This window comes from Oncorhynchus kisutch, linkage group LG17 (assembly GCF_002021735.2).
Source record: "Oncorhynchus kisutch isolate 150728-3 linkage group LG17, Okis_V2, whole genome shotgun sequence".
Classification (NCBI taxonomy): domain Eukaryota; kingdom Metazoa; phylum Chordata; class Actinopteri; order Salmoniformes; family Salmonidae; genus Oncorhynchus; species Oncorhynchus kisutch.
This window is the reverse complement of record NC_034190.2, coordinates 28,207,883-28,225,073: the sequence shown is the minus strand read 5'-3', so window position 1 is coordinate 28,225,073 and position 17,191 is coordinate 28,207,883. Positions and strand designations below refer to the sequence as shown.

General features: G+C 43.4%; 1 protein-coding gene across 4 annotated transcripts in view; it reads right to left on the bottom strand.

Moving 5' to 3' along the window:
• The window catches only part of LOC109907410 (RNA polymerase II subunit A C-terminal domain phosphatase-like), a 115,872-nt gene that overhangs the window by 72,032 nt on the left and 26,649 nt on the right, over positions 1-17,191 (bottom strand). For all 4 annotated transcript variants that reach the window (XM_031793493.1, XM_020505354.2, XM_031793494.1 and 1 more), the window contains 3 exons: positions 5,189-5,330; positions 4,882-5,100; positions 1,262-1,424 (listed from right to left, as the gene is read on the bottom strand). In XM_031793493.1, the coding sequence (XP_031649353.1) occupies positions 1,262-1,424; positions 4,882-5,100; positions 5,189-5,330 (524 nt within the window). The remainder of the gene's footprint in view (positions 1-1,261; positions 1,425-4,881; positions 5,101-5,188; positions 5,331-17,191) is intronic.

Sequence of the window (17,191 nt, the reverse complement as noted above, 5' to 3'; positions counted from 1 at the left end):
TATGACAATAATAAAACCCAGGTCAGGAAGTGGAGAGAAAACAACGTCACACAGATTTCTATCATGAGTGTCGCTACAGTTTCTATTTAGCCATCAGATTCTAATTTCTTTCACCTCGTCTCTCTCCAAATAACTTAAAAGCCATGTCCACAAAATGACAACAGGGGACAGAATACCGTTCAGAACAACTCAATAAAACACTAGCCTTTATATACAAATGATTTCTGTCTGTCTGACTGTCTCTCTGTGTGTGTGTGTGTGTCTGTGTGTGTGTGTGTGTGTGTGTGTGTGTATAAATAATACGCATGGCTGAAAGCGAGACAGCTCAACCTCAAACGGACGTAGAGGAATCACTCAGGCTCCCTTTAACCAGTCAATTAGAGCATGTCGTGTGACGAGGAACTTCACTTACCAGCCAGACATAAGTCGGGGGACAAGAGTTGGGCTCCGTGGGGAATGAATTAAAACTATGTGATGCCATCATCATCATTAACAACGCAGAGCGCACAGTCACACAACATACCAGATGAGTGAGTGACAGAGAGCAGAGGACAGAAGTACCAGGTGGAGGTGGAGAAACTTCAGGTGGAGGAATACTTTGTCATTTTCTGAACAAGCAGAGAACTGACAGCTTTTCCAGTCAGGCACACTCTGGACAGCCCTACTGAGACAAATAGAGGCTGCTGGAGAGGACCCAGGAGTCTGTCCCCTGACACATTAGCAGCCCTCAGATGTCATTAAACACCATTATCTAGCTTGGAGGCTGGAGATGCACAGTCTGCACACAGTGGATGTGCCAGGGAAAAACAGCACTATAACAACTGTGTGTGTGTGTGTGTGTGTGTGTGTGTGTGTGTGTGTGTGTGTGTGTGTGTGTGTGTGTGTGTGTGTGTGTGTAATGATTATATTCTCAGAATACTTTCCTTAAAGAGAGAGATGGAACATCAAAGGATGTACTGATGTTTTTATGTCCGAGTGGTTCTGTCTAGTTCTGTGTGTGTGGTTCTGTCTGTATGTGTACGGCAGATATTAGGAGCTCAAAATAGCACGCCGCAGAGAGTCCACCGTACGGCTCCAACCCTGCCTGGAGACTGTATAGAATCTGTATTCACACAGAGTTCATGTGAGTCACATGTAAAGGTATTGTGTTTGTGACAGAATGTATTTTCCATTGTCCTTCCAACCAGATCTGTTAGTATTTCTTTCAGTATGCACACATCTTTGAAAAAGGTTTAGCAGGTACAATGTATGCGTTCCTCACCTCCTTGTCCATGCTGTCCAGGTCTTCTTTACAGAATGTGTAGAGGGGGTTGGTCTCTGACATGCTGGGCTGGCGTTCCCTCCGCCGACAGGAGGGTCCAGGCTGCTCGTCGTCTCGACTGGAGGGACCCGCCGTCTCCCCCTGTTGGTCCTTCTGACCCCCCCTGGTCACACCACAACAAACCACCGTCAGCCAGACACAAACATCTCCAACTGTTACCCAATTATTGTGAATCACCATAAGAAAACCAGTGACTTGTTATCACCGATAGTGGGAAAGAAGAAGAGTAACACCCTTTGTGCGTCTTCTAATTACACGCAGCCTCCAAAACAGCTCTATTTTTCCATTATGTTCTAAACTTTCAGTAGGGGGTGAGGCTTACAGCCCAACAGCCATAGGGGCTATCAGGAGTATATGGTTAATATACAGCCCTACTAGACATATATACAAGTCCTGTCAAAGGCAGGTGAAATGTGGTCGGCCACAAACCACATTTCAAGTTTGTGCGTGCGTTTTCAAAGACACGGGAGACAGTCAAGGACAGATGTTTGAGGAACGATACAGTGAAACTCTAAATTAATATCAGAAAAATGACAGATGCTACCCATTAAACTTTCCTTTTTTAATCTAGGACAACGTCGACACGAAGCAGGACGCATCTGTGATGTGTCCCACAGAGTGTAGGGGGAGAACATGTAGGGAAGAAGGGAACGAGGGTGGATGGGAGAGGAAGGGAGGAGGGGTGCAACTTCTGGGCTTTTAAACGCTGTGAAAATGAGAGATTTCCCAGTGGGAGACAGAGCGGTTTGCAGACCAGAGAGAGGTCCACTGGGATAGTAGGAAATGACAGATATACTTCCTTCATTTTAAGCCAAGCAGGATACATAACATGTTCTAAATGAGATCGACTCAAAATACTTAGAATATTGCTCTTCGTTGACGAATTTGATTAGTCTATTTAATCTAGCTCCTCCTGTCCAGTCAGTGTGGACCTTTGTACAACACACTTCTCCCAATGACTGGTATCTGCTACTGTATAGAATCTTACAGATGACGGAGAACCCAGAAACATCCTTGGATACGCTACAAGGAGCTCCTAAGGAGTGAGGCTTAGAGACTGTGTTTGGCACAATGTTTAGGCAATCTGAGGACGGCCAAGGTGAGGCTGTGTTTGCGTGTGTGTGTGTGAGGAGCACCACGGTGAGGCTGTGTGTGTGTGTGTGTGTGTGTGTGTGTGTGTGTGGAGCCTAGTTGAGCTAAGGTGAGGCTGTGTGTGTGGAGCAAAGGTGAGGCTGTGTGTGTGGAGCCAAGGTGAGGCTGGGAAAATAATTAGAGCCCGACTGATATCGGCGGCCGATATTGGCCTTTTACTGATATAACATATCGGCCAATAATTCCAACAATAAGCGATATTCAATAAATAGGATGAAAAGAAAATCTCATGCTGATCTGAACACTAGTGCCCATTCTCATGCTGATCTGAACACTAGTGCCCATTCTCATGCTGATCTGAACACTAGTGCCCATTCTCATGCTGTGTCATTATTTTCACAATGTAGGACATCAACATATGAAGTTACTGGACAATTGCTCTTTTGGATGGCAGTTTGAGAATTTAGTGTTGAAAAACACTTGTTCAATCCCCGCAGTAAAACAGTATATCGGCACGTTTGTCCCCCGAAAATCATTATCGGACACACAAAAAAAAAACATATCGGTCATGCTCTACAAACAATATCTGTTGAAGATAGAGTAGATAGTCCTGGGGTTGGCACGTCTGGTTAGAGGACCTCGTTGAGAACAGGAGTGTAGCTAGCTGAGGATAAACAGCTGAGACAGGCTGGTCCCACTGAGTGGTGATGTAGAGAGGAACATTTTGCCCAGAAACCAAGAAAGTATTGAGCGATTAAGGAGGGAACAACACTCCACATCACCCAGTATGTACTGCAGGCGGCAGCACATCCTCCTGGTGGTCTCTAATTGGGAGCGGAGTTTCTTTGATGATTTCTCTCTAATTTGGGCTTTATGTAACAAAAATTCCGCATTGTGTGTGTGTGTGTGTGTGTGTGTGTGTGTGTGTGTGTGTGTGTGTGTGTGAGACCAACACTGCTCTGCTGCGAAGCTTCATCCTGATGTTATTAACATGACTTTTCTGTCTCAAAGCAGAAAGTTAAGGAGCCCCCGGCAGAGACCGTCCGGTAAACAGACGCCAGCCAATTTAGAGATGAAAACCTTTCACAACATTTGGAGCCAGCTCAAAGGAAAACGTTTGAATTTAGACCAACACCAAGCCTAGGATGTTAACTCTTTGGTACACACCAATTGAGGTGACAGAGAGGCTTTTGGTGACTCACACAGGAAGGACCGAAAGGTTTTCTAAAGTGAGCGCGATTTAATCTTGACAAACTATTAGGTAAAGAAGCTACCTGCACTACTGAAAACAGAAATACATGCAGACACTGCAAGTAATATACAACCTTAAGGTTGGACTGGGAAATACAAACCTGTTAATACAACATATTGTAGCTGCTTGCTGACTAATGAGCAGTTTCCCATCACATTCATCATAGCCCCAGTATTTTATTTCTCCTCCAAAAACAGACTTTTCCAGCATTAACATGCCAATTCATCTTCACCTCTAGCTGTAGAACATAATGAACAGGCAGAAACTCTAGCAGGAAATCGGCTAATCGTTTAATTCTAGGAGAGAAAAAAATCCACACAGCATATAGGCTATTGGGCCTCATGTATACATATATATATATTTATATTCATTAGAGCTGGGTCGGTCGGGGAGCCACCTTGCAGCGTAAACACCTGCTGCTCGGCTCATAGACAGACAGTTGGTACCCGACGTACTAATAGAAATATGATTAAACAGACCAAACACTGTTCTCTATGTTACAGCTGTAAGCGCTGCCAGAGTTATTGTTTTGAGTGTTACATCTTCTGAACGCTGACAAAGTTCAGAGCTCTTCTGTATACAGGGCCCAGGGGTCTACTACATGTAAGGCGATATACTTACATTAGTCATTTAACACAGGGTTTTCCAAACTGGGTCCTGGGGCCCGCCCTGGGTGCACGTTTTGATTGTTGCCCTAGCACTACACACCTGATTCAAATGATCGAAGCTTGATGAGTTGGTTATCTGAATTAGCTGTGTAGTGCTAGGGCAACCACCAAAACGTGCACCCACGGGGGTTCCTAGGACAGAGTTTGGGAAACGCTGAATTAGGGTTAAGTGCTTCGCTCAAGGGCATAGGCAGATTTTTCACCTATTCGGCTCGGAGATTCAAACCAGCGACCTTTCGGCCCAACGCTGCAACGCCTCCGTATAGCAGCCATCAGAGCAAAGAGAAGGACAGGATAGAGACAAGCTACGTTCCAGAATGTTCAAAATGGTACGAGACCTGGTGTCCTTGCTCATCTAGCTATGAGGGGGGCAAGAGGACTTACTAGGTACTTAGAAGCACTGAAAAGCCAAACATCAATCCCAGATATCAATACATCTGATGGACACCCACAGAAGAGGACCAGTCTGAACACGCATGTCATCCATCATCATCCAAAAGTACGCGCCACACACAGTTGTGAACACAGTTGAATTGCCAGGTCAGTACCTGAGCGAGGTCTGGTCACCATGGGCAGCAGACATGGAGGCCTGGAGGTAAGATGGTGGTCTGGAGGCCTGAGTCCCACGGCGAATCAGCTTCCCCGTGACTGGGTCGTACGTCCGCACCTCAGGGGCAGCTGGAGGGTGGTGGTGGAGGGGGGCGGGGGGGAACCGGGGGTTCTGGAAGGACCCTTGGAGGTCAGGGAACGTGACTGGGCTGTTGCTCCTAAAGACAGAAGCACCATCAGATAACTGTGCGAGTGTGTGTACTGTTGTGACTTTGTGTGTGTGACTGTGTGTGTGTGTGTGTGTACCGTTGGGTCTTGGTGTAGTCCTCCTTCAGTGGATACAGTGATTCCTCCACCCTCTCCCAGCGCTCCAGACATCCCCACAGCCAGTCAGGATTCACCACATGGAGATGTTTACAGCCTTGGGCCTGACGCACCTTCTCTGTACCTGAGAGAGACGAGGAAAGGGTCAATCAAGAAGAGAAAACAGAATACCGTCTGTTGCTAGATACCAAACTTAAAAGTAGAACTGACAGCGTTTTAGCAACATGAAATCTTATTCAAATCTGTTCATATACACCGCCAAGAAGAATACATTTTCTGACATGAGAGCACTTCGATATGGTCATTTTCACGTCTAGTAAGACATCTATAGTAATATAGTTTGGGAACTCGGGCATGTATTTGGCCAATTAATACACAATGCAGCAAATAAAACCTCATAAAAACATATGTTTTGTCCAGGATTGAGTCAACGCAGACTGGTGCGCCATATCAGAGAGATACAGTAGGCTTATATTCTAATAAACCATTTGCCACACAGGCCTGGCATGATTAACTTTGAACTGGACTATGTGTTTATAAGCAACAGCGCGACGTTAGATCATTACAACGTATTCACTAAGAGCCACAAAATACACCTGAATGGATTTCTGAAAATATGTAAATACCACGGGAGTCCTCTTCCATTTGGGAAGTTCACAGTCCTATTAATATAACCGTGAAAAGGGTAGGATCTCTCTTGCCTATGCGCATCAACAACAAGATCAACAACTAATGCTAGCCAGAGGAAGATGAGCTAAAATCTAACGAGGGAACATTAGTTAAACCCTCTCAAACCTTTTCAGCTAGTTGGCCGTCAGAATTGCACTGATAAACGATGGGGAATAGTAGCCTGCTCATTCTTACAACTGAAGAGGGAACTTGCCTACCCGCCCATTTGTCTCTTGAACTAAGAGACAGTTCCAGTTTAACGTAGCTAGATTGCTAGCGAAGCGATTCACATCTGGCTAGCTAGCCAAATGACATCTGCATCTCTATTTATAGGCAAAGATAGGCTCCGTGCAATTATTTCATATCTGCAAAGTAGTTCAAATGCGGCCAGTTCCACTTTAACAACCAAGCTGCATAAACAGAGGAGCAAACTGAAGAGAGAAATATACAACAACTCTTGGATGCAAATGGAAGTGGATTTTATTGTTAAAACCAACACTTTCAATGGGCCTCCCGAGTGGCGCAGTGGTCTAAGGCACTGCATTGCAGTGCTAGCTGTGCCACTAGAGATTCTGGGTTAGGGTCCAGGCTCTGTCGCAGCCAGCCGTGATTGGGAGACCCGGGGAGTGGTGCACAATTGGCCCAGCGCTGTCCGGGTTAGGCCGGCAGGGATGTCCTTGTCCCATCTCGCTCTAGCGACTCCTGTGGCGGGCAGTGCACGCTGACACGGTAGCCAGGTGTACGGTGCTTCCTCTGACACATTGGTGCAGCTGGCTTCCGGATTAAGTGGGCATTGTGTCAAGAAGCAGTTCGGCTTGGCTTGGTTGGTTGTGTTTCAGAGGACGCACGGCTCCTGACCTTCGCCTCTCCCAAGTGCGTATGGGAGTGGCAGCGACGGGACAAGACTAACTATCAATTGGATACCACGAAATTGGGGGGGAAACGAATAAAAAAAAAACACTTACGGGGGAGCCTCAATCATACATTCAAAGCCAATTGACAATTGTCCTGAAGCAGTTCATTTATCTATTAGGTTCCATTAGGTGTGTCTGAAATTGATACTAGCGTGTTCAGTTCCGACTGTGTAGCGAGCTAAAAGCCAATAATCCAGAACAACAAGAGGTCAGCCTTGAGATTGCATAGCAACAGCGGCCAGACAGACAAATCCTCTGAATATGATCTGACTGCCAATGCTGAGATGGCTGAACAAAACATTAGCCCATGGGCCAGACCCCACAATTTGGGCTGTCGAGTTCAATTGGGGTGACGATTTCCTTGAAGGCCTTTGTCCCTAGAGTTGGAAAATGTGCGAGAGAAAGCTGCCAGTTCTGCACTGCTATGTTATCACTCTTTCATCCCATTGGGATTTTACCAGTATTCAACGCATTATTGCTCACATATATCCTTTAAATCATATCAATGGAAAGCTGAGATTTACAGTATACAGACACAACTACAGAATATTGAGGTCAACATCACTTTGATCATTTGACATATCAGAATTACCTGTGTAAATTGCTTTAAAAAGGAAACCCTGAAACATTTTAAACTTTGTTCGACAAGTGTAACTAGGCTACTCGGGAACATTCAATGTAGTCTTGGTAAGCAACCCCATTTGGCCTTGTTTTTTTTAGGTTATTATCCTGCTGAAAGGTATTCATCTCCCAGTGTCTATTGGAAAGCAGATTGAACAAGGTTTTCCTCTCAAATTTGCCCCAAACATAACACTTTGCCTTGAGGACAAGAAGTTCATTTCTTTGCAGAATTACTTAAGTGCCTTGTTGCAAACAAGATGAATGTTTTACATTTGTTTTTCTTCTTCTGTACAGGCTTCCTTTTCTTCACTTTGTCATTTAGATTAGTATTGTGGAGTAACTACAAGTTGATCCATCCTCAGTTCTCATATCACAACCATTAAACCCTAATTGTTTTAAAATCACCATTGGCGTCATGGTGAAATCCCTGAGTGGTTTCCTTCCTCTCCAGCAACTGAGTTAGGAAGGACACCTGTCTCTTTGTAGTGACTGGGTGTATTGATACACCATCCAAAGCCTAATTAATAATGTCACCATGCTCAAAGGGAAAATCAGCATCTACCAATAGCTTCCCATTTTTGCGAGGCATTGAAAAATCTCCCTGTTTTGTGGTTGAGTCTGTTCAGGAAATGAATTATTCGATTGAGGAGCCTTACAGATAATTGTATACATGTATGTATGTATGTATGTATGTATGTATGTATGTATGTATGTATGTGTGAGGTACAGAGATGGGTTAGTTATTTAAAATTCATGTTAATTACTATTGAACACGGAATGAGTCCATGCAACTTATTATTTGTTAGGCACACCTTCACTCCTGAACTTTAAGCTTGCCATAACAAAAGACAAGACATTTCAGCTTTTAATTTTTAAAAGATAATTCCACTTTGACATTGTGGTATTGTGTGTAGATCAGTGACAAAAATCATATACATTTTAAAATTCAGGCTCAAACACAAAATGTAGAAAAAGTAAAGGGGTGTGAATACTTTCTGAAGGCTCTGTACGTGAGCAACAACATGTTGTATTCTGACATTGTCACAAAGGAAAATCCATATGGGAAAAATGCATGGGACGGAGGAATGAAAGAGCGAAAACAGAACTGTCATTGCTGCACATCTATTACACATTATCCAACTCTAGGGACATCGACCTTCAAGAAAATCACTATGAGACATTGTCACCCAGAGTGAGCCCAACCCCTATATAAATCCCAGTACAATGAATGAAAGACTGTCTCATGCATTTGTACCGACAGCCCACACAATGACTGTCACTCAGGCCATTGTACCGACAGCCCACACAGTGGCAGCTTCTTAACATTTCCTCTTCACATGAAGTGGGACCTTGTATGCTGTGGTTCCCTACGTGCTCCCTCTCCCCTTCTCCCTCCTCCTCTCTGTGGTTGAATTTGTCCGGCTCTGACGTACAGAGCTCGTTGAGCCCCCACGGACCGCTGATTGCAAAGTGCAGCCGACGGCAATGCTGCCTGCCACTTCCTGTGCTTGATGATGTCTGAGGGCACGTTGGATTGGATGAGGTTATTACTCCTTTAGAGCCATGACGTTCGCTTGCCAGTCAGACAGCCAACCTGTCAGTCAGCCAGCCACATTGACTTCAATGACGCTAATTCGAAAGACCAGAGGGAAAGAATCATCTGTTTGGCCGAGACTGACTATTCTTCCCTGCTCCTCTTTCAGAGTTACACCATTGAAGTCAGTGGGTTTCAGAGAACAGGAAGGTACTTGTGACATTTGTAGAGTAAGGAGGTGAGGTGGCTCTATAAAGCCAGTGTCTCTCAGACTTGCAGAGAAAGGTTGTTCACGTGTCTCTGTAATGGCTGAAGGAGGTGTCTACCCAAACAATTTTAACTTCTACTTTTAAAAATCCAACTCTCTAAAAACAAATCTCACCGTTGCTGCCTGCTATAGACCACCCTCTGCCCCCAGCTGTGCTCTGGACACCATATGTGAACTGATTGCCCCCCATCTATCTTCAGAGTGCGTGTTGCTAGGTGACCTAAACTGGAACATGCTTAACACCCCAGCCATCCTACAATCTAAGCTTGATGCCCTCAATCTCAAACGAATTATCAATGAACCTACCAGGCACCACCCCAAAGCCGTAAACACGGGCACCCTCATAGATATCATCCTAACCAACTTGCCCTCTAAATACACCTCTGCTGTTTTCAACCAAGATCTCAGCGATCACTGCCTCATTGTCTGCATCCGTAATGGGTCTGCGGTCAAGCGACCACCCCTCATCACTGTCAAACGCTTCCTGAAACACTTCAGCGAGCAGGCCTTTCTAATCGACCTGGCCCGGGTATCCTGGAAGGATATTGACCTCATCCCGTCAGTAGAGGATGCCTGGTTATTAAAAAAAAAAATGCCTTCCTCACCATCTTAAATAAACATGCCCCATTCAAGAAATTTAGAACCAGGAACAGATATAGCCCTTGGTTCTCTCCAGACCTGACTGCCCATAACCAACAAAAACATCCTATGGCGTACTGCATTAGCATCCAACAGCCCCCGTGATATGCAACTTTTCAGGGAAGTTAGAAACCAGTTAGAAAACACAAACTCAAAAAAGTTCTGGGACACTGTAAAGTTAATGGAGAATAAGAACACCTCCTCCCGGCTGCCCACTGCACTGAGGATAGGAAACTCTGTCACCACCGATAAATCCACTATAATTGAGAATTTCAATAAGCATTTTTCTACGGCTGGCCATGGTTTCCACCTGGCTACCCCTACCCCGGTTGACAGCACTGTACCCCGCACAGCAACTCGCCCAAGCCTTCCCCATTTCTCCTTCTCCCAAATCCAGTCAGCTGATGTTCTGAAAGAGCTGCAAAATCTGTTGTCCGGACCTCTGGCAGTCTCTATGGGGGTGCCAGAGGGTTAATTTCTTGGGTCGACTCTCTTCTCTGTATATATCAATGATGTTGCTCTTGCTGCTGGTGAGTCTCTGATCCACCTCTACGCAGACGACACCATTCTGTATACTTCTGGCCCTTCTTTGGACACTGTGTTAACAACCTTCCAGAAGAGCTTCAATGCCATTCAACTCTCCTTCCGTGGCCTCCAACCGCTCTTAAATACAAGTAAAACTAAATGCATGCTCTTCAACCGATCACTGCCTGCACCTGCCCGCCTGACCAGCATCACTACTCTGGACGGTTCTGACTTAGAATATGTGGACAACTACAAATACCTAGGTGTCTGGTTAGACTGGAAACTCTCCTTCCAGACTCACATCAAACATCTCCAATCCAAAGTTAAATCTAGAATTGGCTTCCTATTTTGCAACAAAGCATCCTTCACTCATGCTGCCAAACATACCCTTGTAAAACTGACCATCCTACCGATCCTCAACTTCGGCGATGTCATTTACAAAATAGCCTCCAATACCCTACTCAATAAATTGGATGCAGTCTATCACAGTGCCATCCGTTTTGTCACCAAAGCCCCATACACTACCCACCACTGCGACCTGTACGCTCTCGTTGGCTGGCCCTCGCTTCATACTCGTCGCCAAACCCACTGGCTCCAGGTCATCTACAAGACCCTGCTAGGTAAAGTCCCCCCTTAGCTCACTGGTCACCATAGCAGCACCCACCTGTAGCACGTGCTCCAGTAGGTATATCTCTCTGGTCACCCCCAAAACCAATTCTTCCTTTGGCCGCCTCTCCTTCCAGTTCTCTGCTGCCAATGACTGGAATGAACTACAAAAATCTCTGAAACTGGAAACACTTATCTCCCTCACGAGCTTTAAGCACCAGCCGTCAGAGCAGCTCACAGATTGTTCAAGGATAATCTAAAAACAAAGTTATACTCATTGTCCAGGCCTGTTTGTCTTGTTAATGGCATCTTCACGCCTTTATAATTGAAGAGAGACCACTGGTAATGGTCTTCTATCTTTAGAAGGCTGGGCCATGTTGGCGATACGAACCAAACCTAATTTCAGTCAGTAGGAACTCTGATAGTACCACTTGATTGAACACCAACAAAGTGCTTAGCTAGACCACATTGAAACCACGGCCGTAGTGACAGGATTTTAATGGAACAACAAGCTAGTGATATGTCTTATATATATGTATGTGTTCATCAAAATCAGTACCACCTGGTAATTGTACAGCTTACTTGGTCACAGTGGTCTTCAAGGTGTAAGCCATAACTAGCCATGTACAGATTCAATAGCCCAAGACACTCCGGCTGGTGCGCCATTACACGAGAATGCATTCTGCAATCCAAATGACAGTTTAATATCTCGAAGAGGCTAGTATGATAGCATCTCTGCCCATTAGGGACCAGAATATACTAAATGCTAAAGCTGAGAAAAGCAATAAAAGAAACAGCTTAGGCTATTCTCTGTTTGGAATTCGTTAAGGGACTGATTCAATTCAGGACAGAATATGTGCTGTAGGTTACAAGGCTCGCTGGGTTCAACACTTAAAGGAAAACTCCACCCCAAAACGATATTTTGGTATTTGTTTCATGAGAAACAAAATACCTAAACATGTGAAACATTTTGGGGCGATATCAACAATTGACTAATGAAACAAATGCCAAACGATAGTTTTGGGTGAAACTTTTCATTAAGTGGGCCTAATATTCATTATGGTTTAGCTCGCTAGAGAGACTTCATAATCTAAATGTACAGTGATGGAGTCTTCTAGCCTGTGTAATAAACTAATAGGGATGAACAGAGACACAATACTGTATGGCTGTATAACGATAGGGATGAACAGAGAAAATACAGTATGGCTGTATAACGATAGGGATGAACAGAGAAAATACAGTATGGCTGTATAATGATAGGGATGAACAGAGAAAATACAGTATGGCTGTATAATGATAGGGATGAACAGAGAAAATACAGTATGGCTGTATAATGATAGGGATGAACAGAGAAAATACAGTATGGCTGTATAATGATAGGGATGAACAGAGAAAATACAGTATGGCTGTATAATGACAGGGATGAACAGAGAAAATACAGTATGACTGTATAATGACAGGGATGAACAGAGAAAATACAGTATGGCTGTATAATGACAGGGATGAACAGAGAAAATACAGTATGGCTGTATAATGTTAGGGATGAACAGAGAAATTACAGTATGGCTGTATAATGATAGGGATGAACAGAGAAAATACAGTATGGCTGTATAATGACAGGGATGAACAGAGAAAATACAGTATGGCTGTATAATGATAGGGATGAACAGAGAAAATACAGTATGGCTGTATAATGATAGGGATGAACAGAGAAAATACAGTATGGCTGTATAATGACAGGGATGAACAGAGAAAATACAGTATGACTGTATAATGATAGGGATGAACAGAGAACCATAGTATCAATTCACTATCCCATTACACCTTTCTCTCTGCTAGATGTTGAGGTTGAATGTGTCGATCAGATGAGGTTACTGGAAAAGTTAGAAGTGCCATTCTTTCCCCCCCCTATTCTAGCCTGTTTCTTCCTGACATGGCCTTATTCCCAAATTGGCCCTGGTCAAAAGTAGTGTACTATAAAGGGAATAGGGTGGCATTAAGGATGCATCCATAGCACTCATCAACACAGCCTTGCCTTCTCCATTTGAAACATGTATAGTATATAGTACACAAAAGTATGTGGAAACCCTTTTAAATGAGTGGATTCGGCTATTTCAGCCACACCCGTTGCTGACAGGTGTATAAAATAGAGCGCACAACCATAGACAAACATTCGCAGCAGAATGGCCTTACTGAAGAGCTCAGTGACTTAATGTGGCACAGTCATAGGATGCCACCTTTCCAACAAGTCTGTTCGTCAAATTTCTGCCCTGCTAGAGCTGCCCCGTTCAGCTGTTAGTGCTGTTATTGTGAAGTGGAAATGCCTAGGAGCAACAGCGGCTCAGCCGTGAAGCGGTAGGCCACACAAGCTCACAGAACCCTAAGATCACCATGCGCAATGCCAAGTGTCAGCTGATGTGGTATAAAGCTTGCCGCCATTGGACTCTGGAGCAGTGGAAACTCGTTCTCTGGAGTGATGAATCATACTTGACCATCTGGCAGTCCGACAAACAAATCTGGGTTTGGCGGATGTCAGGAGAACACTAGCTACCCCAATGCATAATGCCAACCATAAAGTTTGATGGAGAAGGAATAATGGTCTGGGGCTGTTTTTCAAGGTTCAGGCTCCTTAGTTCCAGTGAAGGGAAATCTTAACGCTACAGTATACAATGACATTCTAGTCGATTCTGTGCTTCCTGTGGCAAGTTGGGGAAGGCTTTCCTGTTTCAGCATAGCAATGCCCCTGTGCGCAAAGCGAGGTCCATACAGAAATGGATTGTCGAGATCGGTGGAAGAACTTGACTGGCTTGCACAGTGCCCTGACCTCAACGGAACACCTTTGGGATGAATTGGAACGCCGACCGCGAGCCAGGCCTAACTGCTCAACATCAATCTGACCTCACTAATATTCTTGTGGCTGAATGTTCAATGCAGCAATGTTCCAACAGCTAGTGGAAAGCCATACCAGAAGAGTGGAGGCTGTAACAGCAGCAAATGGGGGACGAACTGCATATTAATGATTTTGAAATGAACAGGTGTCCACATACTTTTGGCCATGCAGTGTAGTTTCCAAACATAATTGTTCCCCAACAATGACTGTGGATCTGTCTCAATGCGTTAGTCACCTGCAATACCTCAGACAGTACTGGTACTATTTTGTCAAAACTTGGGTGAATGAGTCTTGCCATAAAGATCTGGCATTTGCTAAATGACATGGATTGGCCCAAAGTGGGAGCTAAAGTAATTATCTGAAAATTTGTTATTGCGTGTGATCTCAATTGTCCTTTTTCTTGGGTGCCGACATCTTTGCAGTTGCCTTGTTAAATGTGATTTGACTCAGTGAGTAACAACCATTATAATGTCTTCTCCTTCTTGAGGTTTCCTAACAAAGACAAACACACTTGCAATGAGCAGCTTTTTCCTTTGCAAATTATTATCTACTTAGTGAAGGAAAATCACTTGACTTTTCAGTGAAACAATGTTACTTTCGGGTGTTTTTTTTCTTTCTCTTTTTTGTTTGTTTGGCCTCGGAACCCAACGAAGCAGACAAGAGACCTAACTCCCTGGCAGAGAGTACACAGGTCCTCTCTCGCAGTAGTCCACTCTATCTGATAATGACGGTGATTGTGAACAAGCCAACTGCTTTATTCTGCCAAACGAGCAATAAACAGACACCTGAAATGACCTTGGACCAGTGAACCAGGAACCGGTGAAACAGGGGGCGGGTGATGGTTGATGTGTTTGAGATGATTATGGACCAGGGGGACAGGCTCTTACGTGTTTGAGGTGTGAACCGGGCTCAGGCTCTGATGCATTTGAGAGGTGATCACCATGTCATCATGGACATAATGAGTTGGACATGGCTGGCCCTGTACTGCTGCTCTGATCTGACCTGCTGCATCAACAGGCTATGGGGAAGATCCAGAAGATCCCTCCCCTCTGACCTTCTCCTGCAATGGCCTTTGAGAAGGAGGCGAGGAGTATGTAATTGATATTCTTCCTGTGTTGACGGTAACCTGACCTCTGACACGACAGTCAATATGTTTCAAACTAATTATTTTAGCCATCTGCATTGTGTTCCACCTATGGTTTTACCACACCACTCAGACTTCAATTAACATAAACAGTACGGCTGGGAATTGCCAGGGACCTCATGATACAATATGGAGCCAATATGATATAAATGTATGTATTGCGAATCTATATGTATTGTGATTTGGTACTGTGATTGCGATTCGCATTAATTTCCAAAAGTTCCAACTAGAGGTCGACCGATTAATCGGCATGGCCGATTTGAAGGTTTCATAACAATCGGTAATAGGCCTTTTTGGACACTGATTATGGCCGATTACATTGCACTCCACGAGGAGACTGCGTGGCCGGCTGACCACCTATTACGTGAGTGAAGCAAGGAGCCAAGGTGAGTTGCTAGCTAGCATTAAACTTACCTTATAAAAAAAAAAATCACAGCCTACTTCGCCAAACGGGTGATGATTTAACAAGCGCATTAGCGAAAAAAGCACTGTCGTTGAACCAATGTACCTAACCATAAACATCAATGCCTTTCTTAAAATCAATACACAAGTATATATTTTTAAAGCTGCATATTTAGTTAAAATAAATTCATGTTAGCAGGCAATATTAACTAGGTAAATTATGTCACTTCTCTTGTGTTCGTGCAAGCAGAGTCAGCAGTTTGGACACTTGGCTTGTTGCGAACTGTGTGAAGACCATTTCTTCCTAACAAAGACCGTAATTAATTTGCCAGAATTTCACATAATTATGACATAACATTGACGGTTGTGCAATGTAACAGCAATATTTAGACTTATGGATGTCACCCGTTCGATAAAATACGGAACGGTTCCGTATTTCACTGAAAGAATAAAATGTTTTGTTTTCGAAATTATAGTTTCTGGATTTGACCATATTAATGACCTAAGGCTCGTACTTCTGTATGTTTATTATATTTTAATTAAGTCTATGATTTGATAATTGATAGAGCAGTCTGACTGAGCAATGGTAGGCAGCAGCAGGCTCGTAAGCATTCATTCAAACAGCACTTTCCTGTGTTTGCCAGCAGCTCTTCGCAATGCTTGGATGCACAGTGCTGTTAAACTACCGAGATTAGGCTGGCAATACTATAGTGCCTATAAGAACATCCACTAGTCAAAAGGTTAATGAAATACACATGAGAGAGAAATAGTCCTATAATAACTATAACCTAAAACTTCTTAACTGGGAATTTTTAAGACTCATGTTAAAAGGAACGACCAGCTTTCAGATGTTCTCATGTTCAGAGCAAGGAACTTAAAGGTTAGCTTTAAAAAAAATATATTATATTGCACTTTTACTTTCTTCTCCATCACTTTGTTTTTTCATTATTTAAACCAAATTGAACATGTTTCATTATTTGAGACCAAATTGATTTTTAGTGTTAATTCAGTATTGTTGTAATTGTCATTATTACAAATATATATATATATATATATTTATTTATTATTATTTTTTGTTTATTTATTATTATTATTATTATTATTATTATTATTATTAGAAAAAAAGAATTAGAAAAAATAAAATAAAATAAAAAAAACGGACGATTAATAGGTCTGGGCTTTTTTTAGTCCTCCAATAGTCTGTATCGGCGTTCAAAAATCATAATCGGTCGACCTCTAGGTCCAACCAGTCAAAATCCCTTGTTTTTGAGACAGGGGTGTCACGGAATCTGTACGTTGTATTCATTAAGTATGTTGTAGCAATTTTTTAAATATTCATTATGATGCATTGCAATATTGTTTTTAGATCAACAAAAAAGTAAAAAGTGAAAATAACAGTGGTCATTTGCATGACAATTAATCATTACCCAAAATACCATAACCGCCAAAGACATAATCAGCAGAGCAGAAAGAACCAAGACGCTGACCCGGTCTAGTCTCACCTGACCCTACCACAACATTACGTATGTCTCCATCCCTTCTGTTTCCACTAGACATCCCTGAGGAATAGTCACTGAACAATATCTGAGTTAGTCACATGAAGTGGTATGCAATAATATATCAAATAATTACACAAAGGCCAAACATTTAATGGATGCAACGTTAAAGGAATAAATTATATTAAATAAAAGTCCAGTACTGGGCTCCCAAGTGGAGCAGCGGTCTAAGGCGCGGCATCTCAGTGCAAGAGGCGTCAATACAGTCCCTGGTTCA